The sequence below is a fragment of the Mobula birostris genome, chromosome 29, assembly GCF_030028105.1.
Source record: "Mobula birostris isolate sMobBir1 chromosome 29, sMobBir1.hap1, whole genome shotgun sequence".
NCBI lineage: Eukaryota > Metazoa > Chordata > Chondrichthyes > Myliobatiformes > Myliobatidae > Mobula > Mobula birostris.
Window position 1 is genome coordinate 23,252,245 of NC_092398.1, and position 26,285 is coordinate 23,278,529.

At 51.7% G+C, this 26,285-nt stretch overlaps 1 protein-coding gene across 1 annotated transcript in view; it reads left to right on the plus strand.

The window, feature by feature from the left end:
• The first annotated feature begins 5,287 nt into the window (after positions 1 to 5,287).
• The window catches only part of LOC140190237 (transcription factor E3-like), a 48,369-nt gene continuing 27,371 nt past the window's right edge, over positions 5,288 to 26,285 (plus strand). Inside the window, exons 1-2 of the mRNA XM_072246799.1 lie at positions 5,288 to 5,628; positions 9,576 to 9,692. Of these exons, the coding sequence (XP_072102900.1) occupies positions 5,531 to 5,628; positions 9,576 to 9,692 (215 nt within the window). The 5' untranslated portion in view covers positions 5,288 to 5,530. The remainder of the gene's footprint in view (positions 5,629 to 9,575; positions 9,693 to 26,285) is intronic.

Below are 26,285 nucleotides of genomic sequence, written 5' to 3' on the forward strand. Positions count from 1 at the left end.
CACCCGCTACCTCACTCCCCCATCGCTCCCCACCCGCCACCTCACCCCCATCCCTTCCCACCCACCTCACTCCATCACTCCCCACCTGCCACCTCACTCTCCATCGCTCCCCACCCGCCACCTCACCCCCATCCCTCCCCACCCACTACCTCACTCCCCCATCACTCCCCACCCGCTACCTCACTCCCCCATCACTCCCCACCCACTACCTCACTCCCCCATCCCTCCCCACCCGCTACCTCACTCTCCCATCACCCCCACCCACTACCTCACTCCCCATCCCTCCCCACCCGCCACCTCACCCCCATCCCTCCCCACCCGCCACCTCACACCATCGCTCCCCACCCGCCACCTCACCCCCATCCCTCCCCACCCACCTCTCTCCATCACTCCACACCCGCCACCTCACTCCCCCATCGCTCCCCACCCGCCACCTCACTCTCCATCGCTCCCCACCCGTCACCTCACTCTCCTTCCCTCCCCACCCGCCACCTCACCCCCCATCGCTCCCCACCCGCCACCTCACTCTCCATCGCTCCCCACCCGCTACCTCACCTCCATCCCTCCCCACCCGCTACCTCACTCCCATCCCTCCCCACCCGCTACCTCACCCCCATTCCTCCCCACCCACCTCGCTCCATCACTCCACACCCGCCACCTCACTCCCCCATCGCTCCCCACCCGCCACCTCACCCCCATCCCTCCCCACCCACCTCTCTCCATCACTCCACACCCGCCACCTCACTCCCCCATCGCTCCCCACCCGCCACCTCACTCTCCATCCCTCCCCACCCGCCACCTCACTCCATCGCTCCCCACCCGCCACCTCACCCCCATCCCTCCCCACCCGCTACCTCACTCCCCCATCCCTCCCCACCCGCTACCTCACTCTCCCATCACCCCCCACCCACTACCTCACTCCCCATCCCTCCCCACCCGCCACCTCACCCCATCCCTCCCCACCCGCCACCTCACTCTCCATCGCTCCCCACCTCACTCTCCATCCCTCCCCACCCGCCACCTCAGCCCCATCCCTCCCCACCCGCCACCTCACTCCCAACCCTCCCCACCCGCCACCTCTCTCCCCCATCGCTCCCCACCCGCCACCTCACCTTCCATTGCTCCCCACCTGCCACCTCACACCCATCCCTCCCCACCCACTACCTCACTCCCCATCCCTCCCCACCCGCCACCTCACTCCCATCCCTCCCCACCTGCCACCTCACTCCCATCCCTCCCCACCCGCCACCTCACTCCCCATCCCTCCCCACCCGCCACCTCACTCCCATCCCTCCCCACCCGCCACCTCACTCCCCCATCGCTCTCCACCCGCTACCTCACTCCCCATCCCTCCCCACCCGCTACCTCTCTCCATCGCTCCACATCCGCAACCTCACTCCCCATCCCTCCCCACCCGCCACCTCACTCCCATCCCTCCCCACCCGCCACCTCACTCCCCCATCGCTCTCCACCCGCTACCTCACTCCCCATCCCTCCCCACCCGCTACCTCTCTCCATCGCTCCACATCCGCCACCTCACTCCCCCATCGCTCCCCACCCGCCACCGCAGCCCCATCGCTCCCCACCTGCCTCCTCATTCTCCATCGCTCCCCACCCGCTACCTCACCCCCATCCCTCCCCACCCGCTACCTCACTCCCATCCCTCCCCACCCGCTACCTCACCCCCATTCCTCCCCACCCACCTCGCTCCATCACTCCACACCCGCCACCTCACTCCCCCATCGCTCCCCACCCGCCACCTCACCCCCATCCCTCCCCACCCACCTCTCTCCATCACTCCACACCGGCCACCTCACTCCCCCATCGCTCCCCACCCGCCACCTCACTCTCCATCCCTCCCCACCCGCCACCTCACTCCATCGCTCCCCACCCGCCACCTCACCCCCATCCCTCCCCACCCGCTACCTCACTCCCCCATCCCTCCCCACCCGCTACCTCACTCTCCCATCACCCCCCACCCACTACCTCACTCCCCATCCCTCCCCACCCGCCACCTCACCCCATCCCTCCCCACCCGCCACCTCACTCTCCATCGCTCCCCACCTCACTCTCCATCCCTCCCCACCCGCCACCTCACTCCCATCCCTCCCCACCCGCCACCTCACTCCCAACCCTCCCCACCCGCCACCTCTCTCCCCCATCGCTCCCCACCCGCCACCTCACCTTCCATTGCTCCCCACCTGCCACCTCACACCCATCCCTCCCCACCCACTACCTCACTCCCCATCCCTCCCCACCCGCCACCTCACTCCCATCCCTCCCCACCCGCCACCTCACTCCCATCCCTCCCCACCCGCCACCTCACTCCCCATCCCTCCCCACCCGCCACCTCACTCCCATCCCTCCCCACCTGCCACCTCACTCCCCCATCGCTCTCCACCCGCTACCTCACTCCCCATCCCTCCCCACCCGCTACCTCTCTCCATCGCTCCACATCCGCCACCTCACTCCCCATCCCTCCCCACCCGCCACCTCACTCCCATCCCTCCCCACCCGCCACCTCACTCCCCCATCGCCCTCCACCCGCTACCTCACTCCCCATCCCTCCCCACCCGCTACCTCTCTCCATCGCTCCACATCCGCCACCTCACTCCCCCATCGCTCCCCACCCGCCACCGCAGCCCCATCGCTCCCCACCTGCCTCCTCATTCTCCATCGCTCCCCACCCGCTACCTCACCCCCATCCCTCCCCACCCGCTACCTCACTCCCCATCCCTCCCCACCCGCCACTTCACCCCCAACATTCCCCACCCGCTACCTCACTCTCCATCCCTCCCCACCCGCTATCTCACCCTCCATTCCTGCCCACCCGCCACTTCACCCCCATCCCTCCCCACCCGCTACCTCACTCCCCATCGTTCCCCACCCGCTACCTCACTCCCCATCGCTCCCCACCTGCTCCCTCACCCCATCCCTCCCCACCCGCTACCTCACCCCCATTCCTCCCCACCACCCGCCACTTCACCCCCATCACTCCCCACCCGCTACCTCGCCCCCATCTCTCCCCACCCGCCACTTCACCCCCATCACTCCCCACCCACTACCTCACCCCCCATCGCTCCCCCACCCGCCACTTCACCTCACCCTCCATCCCTCCCCACCCGCTACCTCACCCTCCATCCCACCCCACCCGCTACTTCACTCCCCATCCCTCCCCACCCGCTACCTCACTCCCCCATCCCTCCCCACCCGCTACCTCACTCCCCCATCCCTCCCCACCCGCTACCTCACTCTCCCATCACTCCCCACCCACTACCTCACTCCCCAATCCCTCCCCACCTGCTACCTCACTCTCCCACCCCCTGCCTCCCCATCACCCCCCACCCACTACCTCACCCCCCATCCCTCCCCACCTGCTACCTCACTCTCCCACCCCTTGCCTCCCCATCTCTCCCCAACTCCTTTCCCCTCTCCCTCACCCTTTACCCTCTCCCTCACCCCTTACCTCACTCCCCTCACCCCTTACCTCTCTCCCCTACCCCTTCCTTCCTCGCCCCCAACCGTCCCCCCACCCCCTTCAACCTGCACCCACCCCTCTACCCCTATCCCCTCCCTTTCTTCTACCCCTTGGCCCAACCTCTACACTCTTCCCTCCCTCACCCCCTCAAGACACTAACCCCCTTCCTCCCCTCACCTCCCACCCTTCCCCCCTGCCCCCACTCCTTCGCCCTTCCCACCACCCCTTCCCTCTCTACCCCACCACTTCCCTCTCTACCCCACCCCTTCCTCCCTCACCCCATCCCTTCCCCTTCCCACCACCCATTCGCCCTCCCTCTATCTCCCCATCTCTTCTCCACCTCCCCTTCCAACCTCCACTACCCCTACCCCCTTTCCCCCACCCTCCCCTTCCCCCTCCCCAGAACCATTACCTGCACCCCTCTTCTTCCCGCCCCCTCTCCATTCACCCTCCCTTCCCTTCCCCCTTCCTCGCCATTGCCCCACCCACTACATCCTTCATCTCTCCAATCCCATGCCCTCCACCCTCACCTCTACCCCTAAAACCCACCCATCCCACCTCCCCCAACCCCCACCTCCCCCACCTCCCTCAACCCCCACCTTATTCCACCCCCAACCCCACCTCCCCCCACCATAAGCCCCCTCACCTTATTCTCACTCCCCTCCCTTCAACCCCTCCCTCTCCCTTCCTCTCCTCCCTCAACCCAAACCCCTCTCCCACCCCCTCAACCCCACCTCACCCCACTGCTCTCAACCCCACCTCATCCCCTCACCCCCAACCTCACCTCACCCCCATCTCACCCCCCTCAACCCCACACCCTGCTACCACCACCCCCCTTCAACCCCAGCCCCTCAAACCCCACCCCACCAACCCCCACCTCAACCTCCACCCCCACCCCACCAACGCCCACCTCAACCCCTACCTCACCAACCCCCACCTCAACCCCAACCCCTTTCAACCCCTACCCCCTCAACCCCCACCTCACCTCCACCCCCATCAACCCCACCTCCCCTTCAACCCCCACCTCAACCTAACCCCTTCGACCCCCACCCCACCCCCTCAACCCCACCCCCCTTCAACCCCCACCCCCCTCAACCCCACCCCCTTCAACCCCCACCCCCCTCAACCCCACCCCATTCAACCCCCACCCCCCTCAAACCCACCTCTCCTTCAACCCCCACCCCCCTCAAACCCACCTCCCCTTCAACCCCCACCCCCCTCAAACCCAACCCCTTCAACCCCTACCTCAACCTCACCCCCTCAACCCCCACCTCACCCCCACCCCCTCACCCCTCACCCCCACCCTCACCCCACCCCCTCACCCCCACCCTCACCCCACCCCCTCACCCCACCCCCCAACCCCCACCTCACCCCCCCAACCCCCACCTCACCCTCACCCCCCCAACCCCCACCTCACCCTCACCCCCCCCAACCCCCACCTCACCCTCACCCCCCCACCTCACCCTCACCCCCCCAACCCCCACCTCAGCTCCGTCCCCACCCCATCCCCGTCTGTGTTGCTGCCAGGACGTTCCGCGATGCCCCCTGTGGGTCGGAGGACTGAACACGGCCCACAGTCTCCGTCTCCGACCGGGGTGGCGGGGGAGCTGTGGTAACACTGTTTTTCCAGACGGATCCGCCTCCTCCATCTCCAGGCCAGGAGACGTCCCGCCCTTTCCTCCTTCTACCCAATCACCACTCCGACCGGTGCCAGCAGCAGGTCGTCGTTGTCACGCAGCCCATTCCCCATTGGCCTTCGCGCCTGTCGGTCAGCGCATGTCAGCCTGTTATTGGCAGTCGGCACACCCCCTCCCTCCCGTCAAACGAGGCCCACGCCCAGGTTCGCCGGCTGACTCACTTGTTTTTCCGCCCCGTTTTGTTTCGGGCCTCTGGTCAAAACCTGCTCAGGAGTGGCCGGCCCCCGTCGGTGCGCCGCCACTGTCCCGGTGGGCCGGTTTGCGTGTTGGGGAGCGGCGCCAGTTGGATCCGCGGGGCTCCCCTCGATCCCGGTGCCGGTCCTGGTCCTCACCGCCCCCCGCCCCCTCCGCGGAGATGTCGGATGACGGTCCCAAAGCTGCCGACCCCGGGCTCCCATCCGAGAATCTGTACGTGGTGGTGGACTGTAGTTCGGAGCTGATTAACCTGCTGAGGTGAGACGGGAAGGTGGGGAGTGGGGGGAGAAGGAAGACCTGGGAAATGGGGGGGGGGGGTGGAAAGAAGGGGGAAAGGGGACGGTGATTGGAAGGGGTCAGAGACATTGGGGGTGGGGGAAAGAGGAGGTGGCAGAGGGAGTGGGACGGGGAAGAGGTGAGGGTGGTGAGGAAGGGGGTTAAGGAATGGGGTGGATTGGGTGGAGGAGATGATGGGCTGAGATGGAGCTGCTGAAGCTGTAGGGGGAGATGAAATGAGAGGGAAAGAGGCAAGGGGTGCAGAGGGAGTGAATGGGGCATTTGGGGGAGGAGGGCATGATAGGGGAGGTGGATTGGGGGGGGAGAGTGTAAGTGGCATGGATGAGTTAATTCTGGGGCCAAGTGGAATGAGAGATATTGGGGGTGCAGTGGATGTCTGAAGGGGTTGCGGATGATATCCGGGTGGATTATGGAGAGGGGAGCCACCCCCCCCCCCAGCAATGGCCCTGGGGTCACTGTTCTAGTCACTTCCCCATTTGTCAGTGCCTGTCGTTGTGAACCAAGGCTGCCTTTCCGTATGGGTTTCTCATTAGTGCCGGGAGTGAGCCTCTGTGCCAGCATTGTGTGTGTCCCTGTGCCACTACGTTCCTCCCCAGACACCAGGTCCCTGGCCTAACCCCTCGGTTCTGAAACCTGGCATAGGAATTGCCCTGGAGTTGGCTTTTGTGGGTGAGGCTATCCTGCCCTTCTGCTGAAATACCCAAGTGGGGTCAGAACAGGGGACGAGAAGACCACCATCCTGCTGACTGCTGATCACCATCCTGACTACCTGCTGTACAGCTCACCAAAGTCCTCTACCTCCCCAGCCTGTCCCTCAATCTCCTCCACATCTTGAAATCCATGGACCTGTGTTCTGAGTGGACATAGAAACGAAGCTCCCACGGTAGTTTGGGGAATGCCAAAGGAATAACACTCTGGATGAAGAAATTCTGCTGTATCTCAGTCCTAAACAGCTTACTCTGCAAGGTTCAGTCCTCTACCTCTGAGATGCCTCTGGTCAGGAGAGAAATCCTCACTGAGAGAGTGCCCTTATCAATGACTTTGCCTTTCCTTTTTCTAAGCTCTCTTGAAAGGCAATTGCGAAATGTACTTATTGTGACAGGGAGGGAGTTTGGAGAGAGGCAATAGTATGCAGGTGCTGAAATCTAGAGCAGTGACTGATTTTACAGGCAGGGTAGAGGATGCATAAACAGCACTGACGTACAGAGGGACCTTGAGGTGCAAGACCATCGTTCGTTTGTTATGTGCCTTGTTGTTTGACGTGGGCACATATAGTTGTTTCATGACCATGATTGTTCTTGGCAAATTTTTCTACAGTAGTGGTTTGCCATTGCCGCCTTCTGGGCAGTGACCCCCAGCCATTATCAATACTCTTCCAGAGATTGTCTTTAGTCCCTAGCCTCTTGAAAGTGGCCACACAAGTAGATGACGTGGTTACGAAGATGCTTTGCTTGCTTGCCTTAATCAGTCAGGGCACAGAGTACAAGAGTAAGGTATATAAACCTCTGCGGGCCACACAAAGTATTGTGTGTAGTCTGGTCACCAAGTTACAGGAAGGCTGAGGGTGTTTTGGAGAGGGTGCAGAAGAGGTTCACCAGGATGCTGTCTGGATTAGAGGGCGTGAGCTACAAGGAGAGGTTGGATAAATGTGGGTTGTTTTCTCCGGAATGGTGGAGGTTGAGGGGAGATCTGGGAGACATTTATAAAATGGAGAGGCAGAGATGGTCACAATCTTTCACCTAGCGTAAAAATGTCAAATACCAGTGAACATGCATTTAAAGGGTTTGGCGAGGTGGGAGGGGGAACATGTTGGCCCATGGCCGCCTCTTGTGCCAATCTGAGGCCGTCCTTGGGTGGATGAGCAGCACCCTGTATTCCGTCTGGGAACCCTCCATTCTGATGGCATGAATATCGATTTCTCCCTTCCCCAATATCCCCCCCTTCCTCTATTCTCCACTCTGACCTTTTACCTCTTTTATTTTGTCTTTCCTGTAAACAAATATCCACCCACCTCCTTCCTGTATTCTCCACTCTGACCTTTTACTTCTTCTCACCTGTCTATTTTCTCCCTCTGGGTCCCCCTCCTCGTTCCCTTTTCCTATGGTCTCCTTTCCTCTCTTTCTCCAGCCCTTTACCTTTCCCACCCACTTGGCTTCACCTCGCACCTTCCAACTAGCCTCTCCCCCACCTCACCTTATTATTCTGGCATCTTCCACCTTCCTTCTCAGGCCTGAAGAACGGTCTCGCCCTGAGCCATCAACTATGTTCATTTCGATATACCTGCTGAGTTCCTCCGGCATTTCGTGTGTTACTCTGAGCTTCCAACATCTGCAGAATCTCACGGCGTCTTTAAGTTCAAAGATGAGATGTGGGGCGAGTTTGTTCTCGTAATACAGAATATGGTGGGTGCCTGGAATGTGCTGTCAGGGATGGTGGTGGTAGCAGAAACAAAAGAGGAGGGATACGGATCATATGCAGGCAGTAGGGATTTAGATGAATTTGACATTGTGTTCAGCACAGACATTGTGGGCTAAAGGGTCTTTTCCATATTGTAACAACCTGTTGCAAGTCACCTGCACCCAGTCTCCACAGGATGAAGCCATTTGGCTCATCGGGTCCACCCAGGGGGCACTGTATCGGGTGTGGAACTCGGCACGGTCTTCTGCTGCTGTAGCCCATCCACTTCAAGGTTCAATGCGTTCTGCATTCACTGCTGTAATGTGGGGTTGTTTGAGTTAACTGTCAACTTGAACTGGTCTGGCCTTTCTCCTCTGACCTCTCTGATTAACAGGGTATTTTCGCCCACAGAGCTGCCCTTCAATGGATGATTTTTGTTTCTTGCTCCATTCTCTGTAAACTCCAGAGCAGGGGTTCCCAAACTTTTTTTTTATACCATTGACTGAGGAGTCTGGGTTAGGAACCCCCGTTCCAGAGCATTGGAGACTGAGGGAAGCCTCTGTGTATCTCCAGGGACAGCAACCCAAGTTTGTCCAACCTTTCCTTATAGTTCATACCTTCGAATCCTCTGAATCTCTTCTGCGACCTCTCCAAAACTCCTCACACCCTCCCTGCAACGGGAATGACCAGAACTGCACACAATTGTCGAGATGTGGCCTTGCCGGTAAAGCTGGTGAAAAAGGTTTTGGCTGTCTGTGTATGCTTTTGAACTGCCATTCTGGAGAAAACAGCTCAAGGCTATCCAACCTCTCCTTGTAGCTTGCAGTCTAATCTAGGCAGCATCTTGGTGAGAATCTTCTGCACGCATCCTCCCTCTAATGGGAAAGACTTGAAAAGAAAGCAATACACAGAACGTAGAAGAGTACAGCGCAGGAACAAGTCGTTCAACCTACAAAGCTAAAAAGCAAATCGAAAACACTCAAGTGCTAATATCTCCTATCTACACCATGGCCATATCCCCCCACCTTCCTTATATCCATGTGCCTATCTCTACAAAACCTCTATAATGTATTTGCCTCCACCACCATACCAGGCAGTGCAGTCCAGGCATCCATGACTCTGAGTAAAAGAAGAAACTTGCCCCTCACACCCCCCCTCGAACCTCCCCTCATTCACCTTCAATGAATGCCCTCTGGTATTAGACATTTCAATCCAGGGAAACTTGTTGTCTATCCACTTTATCGAAGCCTCTCATAATCTTGTAATCCTCTTATCAGATCTCCTCTCAGTCTCTGGTGCTCCAGAGAAAACAGCCCAAGTTTCTCCAGGCTCTCATTACACGAACCCTCTGAGCCAGACAGCATCCTGGTAAACCTCTTCTGCACCCTCTCCAAAACCTCAACATCCCTCCTATAGTCGGGCAACCCAAGTGCATGCAGCCTCACCAAGGTTTTACACGGCTTCCTGGCTCTTGTACTCAACAATATTTTCCCGCTCTCTTCCTCTTGCAGTGTGAACTCGGTGCAGCCAGAGTCGGGGATTGTTGCTGACATCGACATCGCTGAGCTGCTGTATCCCAAAAGTTCGGAGAGTTACTACACATTGAAAAGCCAGCCCATCACTGAAAGGTTAGTCAAATATCCCTTGGTGAACGTCGTAGCAGATCAAAGATTCGAAGTACATTTATTTTCAAAGTGTATATATGCAGTACGCAACCCTGAGATTCACACAACAAAGAAGCACCATGGAACCCATTTTAAAAAAAAAATCAAACTCCCCAAATGGCAAAAAAAAAGGGACAAGAATGCAGAATATAAAACACAAAATTACCAGAGTCATCGAAAGGGTCTGGGTATACTCGGTCCAGCTCAGTTCAACCCAACCCAGCGCTGTGCTGTTCATTATCTTCAAAATCCTGGATTAAAATCGCACAAAATAGCAAAAAAAAAAAGGAGCGACCAAGAACCAGAAACACATCATTACGTGATCTGGACTCTGAAAGCTGTCACTCCTCAAACATACTTTATTTTACTCGTGCGCTAGGAGACCAGCATGGCCTCTGTCACCCACACTGGTCTGAAGTCTGGACAGAGAAATGTCATTTTTATACAAAACTGTCTAGCCGTTACAGATATTGACAAAGTGGTGGCCTTGTGTATGTTCAGATTCCTTATTGGACAGATCAATTTGAGATGAGGTGAAAGAAAGGATGCAAGACACACACAGCAACTAAGGGGCAATGGTTTTACTGACTTCGAGGTATCGTCGGTTGTTAGCTTGTTGCTTCTACTGTGAATGGCGATTGATCTTGATAGTAAGGAATTCAAATGTACAGTGATTGAGCTGTAAGAACTGTAATTCATAGCGTAAGAATGTCAATTAGAAGGACCTGGTGGATCAGCGGTCCCCAACCACCGGGCCGCAGAGCATGTGCTAGCGGGCCGTGAGGAAACCATGAGTCAGCAGCACCTTTCCTCATCCCCTGTCATGCACATAGGGTTGAACATAGGGTTGCCAACTGTCTCGTATTTGCCGGGACATCCCGTATATTGGGCTAAATTGGTTTGTCCCATACAGGACCACCCTTGTCCTGTATTTCCCCCGCTAAGGTAGAGCGTTCCTATGAAACCTTTCGTGCCGAAATGGCGTAAAGTGAAGAAGCAATTACCATTAATTTATATGGGAAAAATTTTTCAGCGTTCCCAGACCCAAAAAATAACCTAACAAATCATACCAAATAACACGTAAAACCTAAAATATCACTAATATATAGTAAAAGCCGGAATGATATGATAAATACACAGCCTATATAAAGTAGAAATAATGTATGTACATTATAGTCGGGAAGATTAAGCCAAAACCGATTTGTGGGGAAAAAATCGGCACATACGCACATGCGCACAGAGGTGCCCGCGCAAGGCGTCATGGTCACGGTAGTCTTTCTCGGGGTAAACCCAAGTGTCTCGTATTTGACTGCTACTTTTGTCCCTTATTTGGAAGTGAGAAAGTTGGCAACCCTAACTGTAAAAGACATGTTGAGGTGAGTTTAACCCTACTTGAACACCACTGCTCCCACCCCCCCACCGGCCGGCCGGTCGGCAAGAATATCGTCAATATTAAACCGGTCCGCGGTGCAAAAAAGGTTGGGGACCTGTGTGGTAGAGCAGTGCCAGAGACGGGGATTGAGGGTGTGATGTGAGCCTTTACAGGTGGGGTGCAGAGGTTTTGCTGGGCTGCTCACTCAGCAGAACCTGCTCTCTTCCTTGCCATTACGGGGACTGGAAAGACCGTCTCGCCTCCAAATGGCTGTGGATCAAGAGGAGCGCTGGACACAAGCTGGCTGGGTCGCCCAGGTGAGGGTGTCTGATGTTCAAAGACCTGGAGCACCCGGTGACCCCAGGTTACATCGCTGATGATGTGTCCCAGCACATCTTAGGTAGATAGATACTTTATTGATGCCAAGGGAGATATCAGTGTCACAGTAGCATTACAAGTGCACAGATATACAAATATTAGAAGAGAAGTATGAAAGAATAAAAAATAAATTAACTCAGTCTAACAGGAGGGGGTCATCACTTCCTCGGCTGTAGGTTGACTCATGATAGGGCCTAATGGCCAAGGGTAAGGATGAGCCTCTTCGGAGCAGCTTCAAAATATTGGTATTAACAGTCAGTGGAAACCTCAAGCTGACAACCGATGATGCTTGGATGTGGTGGATAATACAGCCCAGTCCGTCACAGTAAACTGTATGTTTGAATTCCTTACTTGCAAGATCAGTCACCATTCACAGTATAGGTGCCAAGTCATTAGAAACTGCAAGTTGACAACCAATGATGCTCGAAGTTAGTAAACCAATTGTCCCCTAGTTGGTGTCTGTGTTTGCATCCTTTCATTATAGTTTTATCTTGAAATGATTCTGAGAAACTGCTATGCAAAGGGAAGCTCTGCTCTTTAAAGACCTTTCTTTCCTGTCCTATCTGCACTTCTCTACAGTCTATTCTTGCCTGGATGTTTGCCTTACCACAACTCCTCGAAGCTCCTGAAAGCCTCCCCCATCCCCCAGTCACTCAGCATGGAAACAGGCCCTTCAGCCCAACATATCACTACTGACCAAGATGCCATATTCAAGCTAGTCCCATTTGTGTTTGGCCTGCATCTCTCAAAACCTGGGGTGCAAGGACCCCGTTGCTTAAAGGTATTGGCCCATGGCCTAAAAGAGGATGGGAACCCTTGTTCCAAACCTTTCCTATTCGTGTACCTGTTCAAGTGTCTTTTAAATGTTGGTTGGATGGTATTTGTTAGCTTTCTTGAGCCCATCACCCCTTCTGGGGCTGAGGCTGCCGACAGCAGTTTGCCAGAGTCCTCTGTCCCGGACCAGTCTTTCAAGTTGTCCCCCTGGTGTAGCCCATCCCCTCAGTGAGAAGTGTGGACAGTCATGGAAGGAGTATTGTGTTCCTAGAACAGGGCCCATATCACTATCTTCCCTAACACAAGACTCCAGAGGAGGTTCACAGGGAGATTCCAGAAATGAAAGGGTTATCATACGAGGAACATTTGATGGCTCTGGTTCTGTACTCACTGGAATTTCGAAGAATGAGGGGAAGGATCTCATTGAAACCTTTCGAATGCTGAAAGGCCTAGACAGAGAAGGTGTGGAAAGGATGTTGCCCATGGTTGGGGAGTCTACGACAAGAGAGCACAGCCTCACCATAGAGGGACATCTATTTAAAACAGATGCGGAGAAATTTCTTTAGCCAGAGGGTGGTGGATGTCAGATTTATTACCACAGGCAGCTGTGGAGGCCAAGTCATTGCGTGTATTTCAGGCAGAGCTTGATCGGTTCTCGATTGGACACTGCATCAAAGGTTAAGGGGGGAAGGCCTGGGAGCGGGGCTGAGGATGGAAAAAAAAGGATCAGCCATGATGGAATGGCAGAGCAGCCTCTATGGCCCAAATGGTCTAATTCTGCTCCTATGTCTGATGGTCTTATCATCAGCTGGGGCATCAAAGAGTTGACAGTAATGCTTTTATTGTCTTAGTTTATGTATTGTAGCTCATCACCCCTACGTCAGCATGGGCTTCACCTCTCCCTGGCCCCTTCCCACTCTCTGTGCACAGTAGAGACCATAAACAGAGTCAGGTTTATCATCACTCAGATGGTAAGAGGTTGATCAGCCCTGTGGCTTCCGCGAATTTGTGCCTTTCACCACGTAACATCATAATCTTCGAGGTGAAGATCCTTTCTCTCCCAGGGATGAGGTCTTTGGAGCTTCTGTAGGCGTTTCTGTAGCCCTGGGTTTTTATGGGACGGGTTTGTTAGCCCCGTGCCCAACCCTCCTCCTGCCGGGCTTGGTACTGTCCATGTCCATGGCGGAGTTCAGATTTGCTATCAGTGAGTTATATACCCTATGACTTGGCTTCCACAGCCGTTTGTGGTAATGAATCCCACAGATTCACCACTCTCTGGCTAAAGAAATTCCTCCTCATCTCCATTCTAAGTGATGCCCTTCTATTCTGAGGCTGTGTCCTCTAGTTTTAGACTCTGCTGCTATAGGAAACATCCTCTCTATCAAGGCCTTTCAACGTTTGATAGGTTTCAATGAGATTCCAACCCCTCCTCCTTCATTCCTCTGAATTCCAGTGAGTACAGACCCTGAGCCTTCAATCGCTACTCATATGACAATTCTTTCATGTGACCACATGATAGAGGAGCAGAATTAATCCATTATGCCCATCGAAGCTGCTCCACCATTTCATCATAGCTGATCTATTTCTCTCGCTGCCCGGATCATTCCCAGAATCATTCTCGCGAATATGCCAGCACATATTTTCTTAGATAACAGGACCAAAGCTGCTCACCACTCTCCAAGCTCGGTCTGACCAATACCTTATGAAGCCTCAGCATTACATCCTTGCTTTTAGTTTGCAGTCCTCATTGACTCAATCTACACGTTGGCCTTTAAAGCATCCTGCACGAGGACTCCCAAGTCCCTTTTAGTTTTCCTCCCTGTTTACAAAATACGTTTTTATTTCTTCTACCAAAATGCATGACCATACACTTCCCTACACTAGGTTTCAATGAGGTCCTCCTTCAAATCCTTCCTGTCCCAAGGATGAGTTCTATGGAGCTTCTGTTGGTGTAGGTAGATAGAATTGCAAACCATGTGCCCAGCCCTCCTCCTTTCGCATCCAGGCTCGGGGCCATCCACGGTGCAGTTCAGATTTGCTATCACGGAGTTCTAATGGCGTGGGATTCATTGTTTGGGGGTAGAAGTACAGTACAAGTAGATAAAATTACCATAAGTTACAGGCAAAACTGCAAGAATAATAAGGTGTAAAGTGTTCACAGACTATTCAGAAATCTGATGGAGAAGCTGGTCCTGAATCATTGAGTTTGGGTCTTCAGGCTTCTGTACCTCCTCCACGATGGTAGTAGTCAATTAGCATCAAAACCTCAGAAGATCCATCCTGGGCCAAACATATTGATACAAATATGAAGAAGGCATGCCAGCGGTTATATTTCATTAGGAGTTTGACGGAATTTGATATACCACCAACAACTCGAGCATTTTAACTGGCTACGTCATCGTCTGGTACGGAGGGGCCATATGCATGTGATCGGGAGAAAAGGTTCACTGGGTTGTAACCTCAGCCAGCTTAATCGCGGGCACAACCCTTCCCCACCCAAAAAGCGGTGCCTGAGGAAGCTGGCATCTAACAATGAGGCCTCTTGGGAAAAGGTACAGGAGGTTGAAAACACACTTAGAATTTTAGGAGCAACATCGTCCCCTCTGCCATCAGATTTCTGAGCACTATCTCGTATATATGTATATGTGTGTGTGTATATATGTATATGTGATTTACAGTAATTTTTATGCATTGTTGCCGCAAGATGACAATTTTCCTAACAAACAATACTGTTTAAAAAGATCTTAGGCACAACATATATATAGCTAAGGTGCCTAAGACTTTTGCACAGTGCTATAGAAATTTTGTATATTGCACTGTACTGCTGCAAAAAAAAACAAATTTCATAACAGTTGAGTTATGATAAACCTGATTGAGATATGGGTCTCTATTGTGGACTGAGAGTGGGAAGGGAGCAGGGAGAGGGGAACCATGGCTGGGAAAAGGGGAAGGGAGCAGGAAGCACCAGAGAGACATTCTGTAATAATCAATAAACCAATTGTTTGGAATGAATGACCTTGCCTGGTGTCTCAGGGCTGTTTGTGCATGCACCTCTCCCCACCCCTGGCGCTCCTTCTCTGCCACCTGTCCCACACCCCTCCTGCGACGCTCCACCCCCGTCGTTCCCGACAGCTTTTGCTCCCACCGCATTTAGAAACCCAACTGTCTGCTCTAGGTTGACATACAGTACCATGCTAAAGTGTTGGGCACCCTAACTACAGTATTTGGGCCCGAGACCTTTTCACAGTACCATACGCCAGTGACAATAAACCTGACTTGTTCTGTATCTACCTCAACCGCTTCCTCTGACAGCTTTTTTCCACATCAAGAGTGGTAGGTATGTGACATGAGCTCCCAGAGGAAGTGGTAAAGGGAGGTACATTTGCTATGTTTAGCAGACATTTGGGCAGGTAAGGTGCAGGAGCAGATTTGGATCATTCACTCCGTTGAGTCTGCTTTGCTGTTCCATAATGGCTGGTTTATTTTCCCTCTCATCCCCATTCTCCTGCCTTCCCGTCTCCCTCTTCCACCTGGAGCACCGTGCACAGTTCCCATCTCCCTCTCCCGCCAGAAACACAATGCAAAGTTCCCATCTTCCTCTCACACTGGAAGGAACTGTGCACAGTCCCCAAGTTCCCTCTGCCATTCCATCATGACTGATTTATTTTCCCATTCTTCTGCCTTTTCCCCATGACCTTTGATGCTCTTACTAATCAAGAACTTATATACCCAATGACTTGGCCTCCACAACCATCTGTGGCAATGAATTCCACAAGATTTGCTACTGTTTTGCTAAAGTGATTCCTCCTCACCTAAAGGGGCGTTCTATTCCATGGCTGTGTCCTCTGGTCCAACACACCCCACGATAGGAAACATCCTCTCCACACCCATTCTATCCAGGCCTTCCAGTGTTTGAAAGATTTCAATCAGGTTCCCCTGCCCATGTCATTTTTCTAAACTCTAGTCCCAGAGCCATGAAACACACCTTGTCCATTAACCTGTCATTCCCGCGTTCATTCTCGCGAACTTCCTTTGGACCCTCTCCAATGCTAGCACATCATTTCTTGGATAAAACTGCTCACGATGCTCCAAGTGTAGGTGCCGTCCACAAATATACTGATGTTGTTGGTGGAATCCCAAATGACCACGAGAAAGCGTTTGGGAGGTTGATAAGACCACCCTAGGAGTATTGGGCTCAGTTTTGTTTGCCCTGCTATGGTCAACATGGCCCAGAGCCATCAAACACTCCTCATATATTAACCCTTTCACATGGATAGGGAGCCTGCAAGAAGACCACAACCTTGTTGTAGGGTTTAAGGGCTTGCGTGCCTCAATGACCAGGCTGGAGTCAGGGCTTTATTCTTTGGCTCCTGGTAGGGTCACCCCTAGATTGGTCCACTGGTCCTCCAGGTTTGGGGTCTCGGCTCAGTGCTAACAATCCTGACTGGTCAAACAAAATTGTTACGGAAATATCAGTGAAGTATCTTAGAACCATAGAAACTACAGCACAGTGCATCGGTATTCCTGAGTCTCCACCCTGGCCTTGCATGACTGACAGTAGTGAAAACCGAGAAGCTACTGGCACAGTGAACATTGCCAGGGATGGAGGATTTTCATTGCTGCCCTAAACAGCAGCAAAGACCAATGCCATTAAGCAAGGGGTCTTTGGACCCCAGGTAGAGAACCCCTCCTTCAGAAGGCCAAATCCAGGCAAGTGAGACCAGCTAAAGTAAGCAGCCTGGATGAGTTGGTGTACGGTGCGTGTTCGCCAAGGCATAATTCCATGGCACATACACCTCCTGTATAGACACGTACCTTGTAAATCTTGTGTGTGTTTAGGCACAGTGATTTTTGTCCCGTTTCAATTTTGCCTTTCTTGAAGCCTGCCTTTATGTCTGTGCAACCTACTTCCTCAACTCCAGCTTCTGACCTTGCTCCTGTTCCTTCCCTCAGTAGAAAGGCCGAATAGTGTGTTAACTCGTCCCCCACCACACCTGCGACCAAGATACAGGAGGCTGGCTGCCCCTGAGGAAGCTGTGTGTGCTGTGTTGCTGCTGGGGTTGGCAAAGTGACAGTGCACCAGTTGGGTCCCTGGCTTCATTCCAGGATTGGGTATTCACCGAAACATAGAGGGAAGAGCAGGAAATCTCATGCAGAATTTCAGCACAGATCCACAGGCTACTTAGAGCGGGATAGCGCCTACAGCCCATGATGTTGTGCCGACCTTTTAACCTCCTCCAAGATAATTCTAACCTTTCCTTCTCACATAGCCCTCCATTTTTTCTTTCACCCGTGTGCCTGTCCCAGAGTCTCTGAAATGTCCCTAGTGGTTGGGAAGAGAGGGGAGAGTGAGCAGAAGCACCAGAGTATTAAATAAACCAATTGTTCGAAATCAAGTGACCTAGCTTAGTGTCTCCATGCTGGGTCTGCGCCACCATCTCCCCCCACCCCGCTGCACCTCTGACACTCCCGCTCCACGTTGACAAATTCGGTCCTGTGTCAAAGTCTTAGGACACATAGTCTCAACCACTCTGACAACTATTTTTCCACTCCAAAGGTGATGGGTATATGAAGCGAGCTCCCAGAGGAAGTGGTAAAGGCAGGCAGAAGTACAGTATTTAACTGACATTTGGATGGGTAAGGCCATTAAGACGTAGGAGTGGAATTAGGCCATTCAGCCCGTCGAGTCTGCTCTGAAATTCTGTCATGGCTGATTTATTATCTCTCTCCCTGTCTCTTGCCTTCTCCCTGTAACCTTTGACACCCTTACCAATGAAGAGCCTCTGCTTTAAATATACCCAGTGACTTTGCCTCTACAGCCATTTGTGATAATGAATTGGCAAGGTTCCTCTACCCTCCGGCTAAAGAAATTTCCCCTCACCTCTGTTTCCTCAATTCTTAACCCAAAAAAGACAGGAGCAGAATTAGGTCACCCTTGCTGAGTCTGCTGTGTCGTTTCACAATGTCTGATTTATTATCCCTCTCAACCGCATTCTTCTGCCTTCTCCCCGTAACCTTTGACACCCTGACTAATCAGGAACCTATCAACCACTGCTTTAAATATACCCAGTGACTTCACCTCTGCAGCTGACTGTGGCAATGAACTCCACATATTCACCACCTTCTGGCTGAACAAATTCCTCCTCATCTTTGTTTTAAATGGATGCCCCCCCCCTCCCTTTTCTGAATCTACCCACTGATCTTAGACTCCCCCCCCCCCCAAGTATTGGAAACATCCTCTCTACATTCACTGCATCCAGGCCTTTAAATATTCAATAGATTTCAATGAAAGCCCTCATTCTTCTGGACTCCAGTAAGTACAGGCCCAGAGCCATCAAATGCTCCTCATACTTTTAACCCTTTCATTCCTGGCATCATAGTCGTGACCCTGCTCTAGACCCTGTCTCCAGGCCAGCACATCCTTTCTTAAATAAAACTGCTTACAATACTCCCAAGTACAGAAATCTTCTACAAGCACGCTGATGACACCACTGTTGTTGGCAGAATCTCAGTGGTGATGAGAATGTGGTTGGGGGGTATTGTGCCCAATTTTGGTTCTCCTGTTATGTGGAAAAACCTCACTATGGCCCAGAGGCATCAAACGCTCCTTATACATTAACCCTTTCACATGGATAGAAAGTCTTTAGAAAAGGGGTTCCCAACCTTTTTTATGCCATGGACCAATGCCATTAAGCAAGGGGTTCATGTTCCCCAGGTTGGGAACCCACCCTTGATGAGGATACGGGTCAAATCCAGGCAAATGAGACCAGCTAAAGTAGACAGCTTGGATGAGTTAGTGCACAGTGCCTGGGAAGGCCAAATTCTGGCTTACCTTCACACCACCCCCCTCTGGGACCAAGGTGCAGGAGAAAGGCTGCCCTAGGGGAAACTTCATGTGGAGCTCTCAATGCAGTGTTGTTGCTGGTGTCGGCAAAGCCAGACTGGTCCTTGGCTTCATTCCAGGATTGGGTATTCACCAGAGAGTAGAGGGAAGAGCAGAAAATCTTGTGTGGAATTCCAGCACTGATCCACAGACCACAAACACTAGAACATAGATCTGTACAGTACAGGCCCTTCAGCCCACTGTTGTGCTGACCTTTTAACCTGCTCCAAAGTCAATCTAACCCTTCACTCCCACTTAGCCCTCCATTTTTCTTTGATCCGCATGCCTAAGTGTCTCTTAAATGTTCTTAATATATCGGCCTCTGCCACCTATGGCAGGGCGTACCATACACTTGCCACTCTCCGTACTGGGGGAACAAGAAACTACCTCTGACATCTCTCCCAATATGTTCCTTGACTCACCTTAAAAGGATATTCTCTGGTATGGTCCATGACCTTTTTGGGAAAAAAGACGCTACCTGTCCACTCTTTCTATGCCTTTTTTGTAATCTTATACACCTCTGAGGGTCGCTAGTTCAAGCCCTGGCTGAGGCAGCGTGTTGTGTCCCTGAGCAAGGCACTTAACCACACATTGCTCTGCGACGACACCGGTGCCAAGCTGTATGGGTCCTAATGGACAAGATCGGTGTCGTGGAGAGGGGAGACTTGCAGCATGGGCAACTGCCAGACTTCCATACAACCTTGCCCAGGCCTGCGCCCTGGAAACCTTCCAAGGCGCAAATCCATGGTCTCATGAGACTAGCGGATGCCTATATACACCTCTATCACCTCCTGGGTGGCAGGGTGGAGATGCGCCTCTACAAAAGGATGTGTGAGGCGCTCCTTCCCTCTGCTGACCTGCAGGTCACCCTTGGGCAAGGTGTAGTACCTGCTTAGTCTCTGATCAGGGTCACATGAATCCATGGGAGCGGCTGGTGCATATCAAAGTCCTGAATATACGACTGCTGGCACCAGCCAAACAATCTCTGAAGAGTATTGATAACGGCTGGGGTCACCCATCTTGTAAAGATGCTGCCCGGAAGGAAATGGCAAACCATTTCTGTAGTAAAAATTGCCAAGAAAAATCATGGTCAAGAACATGCTCACCTAGATGCAGATAATGATGATTAACCATATCCACTGTGGTGGGGGGGGGGGGGTTGGGGGGGAGTCCCTGGTTGCCCACTCGATCTGTGCCTCGTATCATCTTGTACACCTCTATCAAGTCATCTCTCATCTTCCTTTACTCCAAAGAGAAAAGTCCTAACTCTCTCACCCTTTCCTTAGAAGACTCTAACCCAGGCAGCATCCTGGTAAATCTCCTCTGCATCCTCTCTATAGCTTCCACATCCTTTCTATAATGAAGTAAAATATGAATTTTCCCATAATGAAAATTATTATATTTTCATTATACTGTGGATTCCAGTTAATTGGGACACTTTGGGACCAATGCATTTTGGCCCAATGAAGCGGCTGCACCAATTTGCTGAAGGCTCATGGAAATAGTTTTTTTAAAAGGTATAAAAATGACAAACTACTCTTTACAAACTTGCTCTCTGCTCCACGTTGACAAATACAGTACTGTGCAAAAGTCTTGGGCACCCTAGCCATATATATGTGCTCAAGACTGTTGCACAGTGTGGAGAGGAATAAGCAGCTGGTGTTTCGGGCCCAAGATTCATTCCCCTCCCTTGACGTTGGCTAAGTTGCTGAGTTCCTCCACCAATTTGTGTGTGTTGCTTGGTGTGCGTCATTGATTATCTTGGTCAGCATAGATCAGTCGGGCCAAAGGGACTGTTTCTGTGCCATGCGTCCCGTTGGTCCCCCAGCCATGATTCTCAGGAATATTAGAATAAGCAATATAAGATTTGTATCTCCTCTGTGACCTTCCCACTAAACTTGACGTGTCAAAATTAGATTGTCCAGATGCTGGAAATCTTGAGGAACTCACAAAATGCTTGAGGAACTCAGCAAGTCAGGCAGCATTTATACTTAGCCCATTACCCTGACTAGGGCAAAGGCCACCAACAGCATCTTGCCAGAGTCCTCTGTCCAGGGCCAGTCTTTCAAGTTGTCCCCAGGTGAAGCCCATCTTCGAAGATCCTTCCTCTCCCAGGGATGTCTGTGGAGATTCTGTTGGCGTTTCTATAGATCTGAGCATTTACCTGGTAGAACTGGTAACCATAATGCCCAACCCTGCTCCTTTTGCAGCCTGGCTCGGGACCGTCCATGGTGGAGTTAGGCAGCATCTATGGAGGGAAATAAACAGTCGCCGTTTGGTGCCGAGATCCTTCATCAGATCCGAGATATCGGCTGTTTATTCTGCTCCATAGATGCTGCCTGACCTGATGAGTCCCTCCAACATTTCATGTGTGTTGTTAACCAGCGTTAGCACATTTAGAATGGGGGGGAAAATATTTTAATCTATTGTAGTGCAAAGTCACAGTGATACTGTACTGAGGTCGTGACTCAGATTGTGCAATTTCGTTCAGGAAGTCACAGTTCAACCTTGTGGTATGGATTAGGGAACATTATATTGGTTATAACACACATTTACACTTTGTACTTATCTCCTGTACCTAATAAAGTAGCCACTGCATATATGTTTATGATCTTCTGCTGCTGTAACCCATCCATTTCAAGGTTCAACGTGTTGTGCATTCAGAGATGCTCTTCTGTTGTAATGTGTGGCTACCCTGTCAACTGAAGCAGTCTGGCCATTTTCCTCTGAACATTAGCAAGGTGTTTTCACCCACAGAACTGCTGCTCACTGGATGTTTCCTGTTTCTCGCACCATTCCCTGTAAACTCTAGAGCAGGGGTCCCCAACCTTTTTGCCATAGACCAATACCATTAAACAAGGGGTTTGTGGACCTCAGACTGGAAACGTCTGCTCTTGAGACTGTTGTGCGTGACAATCCCAAGAGATCAGCAGTTTCTGAGATGCTCAAATCACCAACAATCATTCCACGGTCAAAGTCACTTAGATCACGTTTCTTCCCCATTCTTATGTTTGGTCTGAACAACAGTTGAGCCTCTTGACCATGCCTGCGTGCTTTTGTGCATTGAGTTGTTGCCACATGATTGGCTGATTAGATATTTGCATTGAGGAGCAAGTGTATAGGTGTCTCTAGTAAAGTAGGTGCTGAGTATAAATCTGAAATTTGCAGTCTATTTTGTGATATTGTAATAATATGCAGACACTTGAGAAGCCAACAATTGCTTCATGGCAGAACCATGGCTAACGGTGAATGTTTTAAGTTAAGAATCCTTTGTGAGAATGGAGAAAGAGGGATTAATTAAATTAGTGGTTTTAGGTTGCCGAAGATGTGGTTGGAAGAGTGAGTAGGTCAAAGGGAATATCCGTGAGTTGCCATAGAGATCTGTTGTTCCGTTACCAGGGGCAACTGTAGTATTGGAGGAAGTTGGCTGAGCTTGTATTAGGCAAGTCCCTCGGGTGAGATGGAAGGCGTCTTGCGATTTGGCAGGACTTAGAATGGACGTGGAGATGTTTCTATCATAGGGTGAGTCTAGGACCAGCGGGCACAACCTCAGAATAGAGAGACATCCATTTAGAACAGAGAGGAATTTCTTTAGCCAGAGGGTGGTGACTCTATGGAATTTGGGAAGGCCTGGTCAGGCGTGAAAGTTTACAGGGACAAGTTAGGAGTAATGGGGTTAGGGGGAAATAGATCATCCATGATCAAGTTCCAGAGCCGGCTCGATGGGCTGAATGGCCTAACCCTGCTCTTACGTCTTGTGGTCTTGTGGAATCACTGGTTGGAACAAGCTTAAATTTTCAGGATTGATTCAAAATGGAAAATGCCTGAACTTCACACGCCTGTCAAAAACGAGGCAAAGGATAGACTGGGTGGCTCCAGATGGTCGTGTAATTTCAACTTTCTGCACCAATTTTTTTTAAAATTGAGATACAGGGTGGTGTCAGGCTTTCCGGCCTTCAAGCTGTGCCGCGCCACCCAGCGGACCCTCAGTTTAATCCTGGCCCAGTCACAGGACTATTTACTATGGCCAATTCAGTTGCCAACTGGTGTGTCTTTGGACTGTGGAATTCCTCACCCGGAGGGACTTGCATTAATTAGGATTCTCTGGTGTAGATTAACCAGTGGCTGCCCACATTTGAGGCAGTTCTATGGTGTGGTAACGCTCAGAGATGGTAAGAGTATCGTACTGGACGCGGGGTACGTGGGCTTGCAGAAGACGTTTAACTAAGTGCCACACGACAGGCTTATCATCTAAGCAAAAGCATCTCAAAAGTTCAAATTAAATTTATTATCAAAGTATATGACACCATGTGTTGGCGCGTGGCCAAGTGGTTAAGGCGTTCGTCTAGTGACTTTACCACACATTGCTCTGCGACGACACTGGTGCCAAGCTGTATGGGTCCTATTGCCCTTCCCTTGGACAACATCGGTGGCGAGGAGAGGGGAGACTTGCAGCATGGGCAACTGCCGGTCTTCCATACAACCTTGCCCAGGCCTGCGCCCTGGAAACCTTCCAAGGCGCAAATCCATGGTCTCATGAGACTAGCGGATGCCTATTATGTCACCATGTAGCCGGCTGGTGGCGTAGTGGCATCAGCGTTGGACTTCGGAGTGAAGAGTTCAAATCCAGCCAGCTCCCCTGCACACTTTCCATCCATGCTGGGTTGAGCGTCGAGCTAGCAACTCAGCCTCGTAAAAATAAGAAAGCCTGCTTAAAAAAAAATGCTGTCATGACAGCGTCCTGATGACTCCACTCAGAGTTAAGGGCTTTCATTTATTTTTATATAATCCTGAGATTCATTTTCTTGCAGGCATTCACAGTGAAACAGAGAAATAGAATGGAATCAATGAAAAACTACACGCAAAGACTGCCAACCAATGCGCAAACGAAGGCACATGGTGCAAATAAGACCATAAGACATAGGAGAGGAATTAGGCCATTCAGCCCATTAAGTGTGCTCTGCCATTCTCTCTCAAACCCATTCTCCTGCCTTCTCCCTGTAACCTTTGATGCCCTGACTAATCAAGAACCTATACAAAAACAATACTGAGAATACTTAGACTCCTTAAAAGTGAGTCTGTAGGTTCTGGAATCGGTTCATTGATCAGGTGAGTGAAGTTATCCATGGTGGTTCAGGAGTCTGATGGTTGAAGGGTAATGACTGTTCCTGAATCTTGTGGGTGGAATCTGAGGTTCTTGGATGGTGGGGGCCCTTGATGGATGCTTCTTTCTTGTGGCAGCACTCCTTGTAGCTGTGCTGAAAGGTAGGGAGGGCTTTGATTGCGATGGACTGGAAGGTGTCTGTGTAAGCTTTTCTTTCTTCGTTTGAAAATTGTGTTCTCCTGTAAATGATATGCCAGGGCTGGGGATATGTGTGGAGTAGTTAATTTGTTTATGTTAGTGTTACAGTGCGGAACAGCCCCTTCTGTCCCAATGAGCCGCACCGCCCAGCACCCCATCTATTTTAACCCTAGACTAATCACCATGCGATTTACTATACGAGGAGTGATTGATACGTTCGCGGCCTAGGGTAGAAGGAGTCAATTTTAGAAAATCTAGCACATTTATTTTTCAACATAGTCCCCTCCTACCTGTACACACTTACTTCAGCGGTTATGGAGCATACGGATCCCTTCTTTGTAGAAGTTGGCGTCTTGGACCTCCAGAAGTTGTCCACAGTATAGGGTGATTGATAAGCTTATAGCCTAAGGTAGAAGGAGATGAGTTATTAACATCAAACTTTCTGCATTATCACTCAAAGAGTTGAACTGCACATGCATGTAATGAGAGTTATATAACTCATTTCTTTCTACCTTAGGCCACGAGCTTATGAATCACCCCTGTTGTGGACCACCTGGAGGTCCAAGATGCTCTCGTTACATGCACTAGCGGTTCAACGCTTTGAGTGATAATGCAGAAAGTTTGAAGTTAATAACTCCTCTCCTTCTGCCCGAGGCCACGAACATATCAATCACCCCTGCTGTGGACCATTTCGACAAAGAAGGGATCCGTATGCTCCACGACCGCTGGAGAGGACTATGTTGAAAAACACATGTGCTAGGTTTTCTAAAATTGACTCCTTCTACCTTAGGCCATGAACTTATCAATCACCCCTCGTACAATGACCAGTTAATCTACTAACCGGTCCATCCTTGAACTGTGGGAAGAAACCCATACAATCACGGGGAGAATGTGCAAACTCCTCACAGACGTTGCGGGCGTTGAACCCCCAAACTCTCAACGTCTAGCTAACTGCAGTGTTACCGTGGCGCCTCAGACAAGAAAGGTTCAGGGAGGTATGTGAACAACATTTAAAAAAAAACTCTTGGACAGATATCAATAGGGAAGGTTTAGAATGCTAAATGGCACAGTCTTAGATAGGAAACTTGGTCTGGAGAGCCTGAGTTATTGGGAGAAGTTGGCCGGGGTAGATTTTTATTCCTTGGAATGCTGAAGACTGAGGAGCAACCTTATGGAAGTGTTTTTATTTTTAATTATTAAGGCTTAAACACGAGATTCTGCAGATGTGCAAAATGACATCTGTCCTGATGGGATGTGTCGGCCTGAAACGTTGACTCTACATAGATGCTGCCTGACCTGCCGAGTTCTTCCAGTGTTTTGTGTGTGTTTTGCTTATGATGGGCAGGGATAAGGTGGTCAGTGAAGGTCAAACCCCAGCGTAGGGGAGGCCAAAATTACGGGTGACGGGAGAGTTTAAAAGGGAATGCAGTTTTTTCATGCCCGGGGTAGTACATGGAACAAGACAGGAAGTGGTTGAGGCAGGTACCATCGCATCAACGTTATTCCGCATGGAGACACAGTAGCCAAATGGCCTAATTCTGCTCTGTATGTCATGTGCTCTGTGCTCTGTCTGTGCTCTTTCCAGCCCACCACCCCCCTCCCCCCAACCCCAGACAGACATGAAACTGGATGCAGGAACCAGATCCGCACACACTTCCCTCTCTCCTGCACACCAGCGGCTGTTCCAACACCCCCTCGTCCTTGTGCGTCAGATGTCCGGCCACATCCTGTCTGGGGGCACATCGCCTGCAGGGGGAGGTGAAGCAGCGGAACCGAGGGGAAGCCCTCCCCCAGCAGGCTCAGCCCAGCCATGAGACCTGACCACAGTCCAGCACCGGGGGCCAGCTT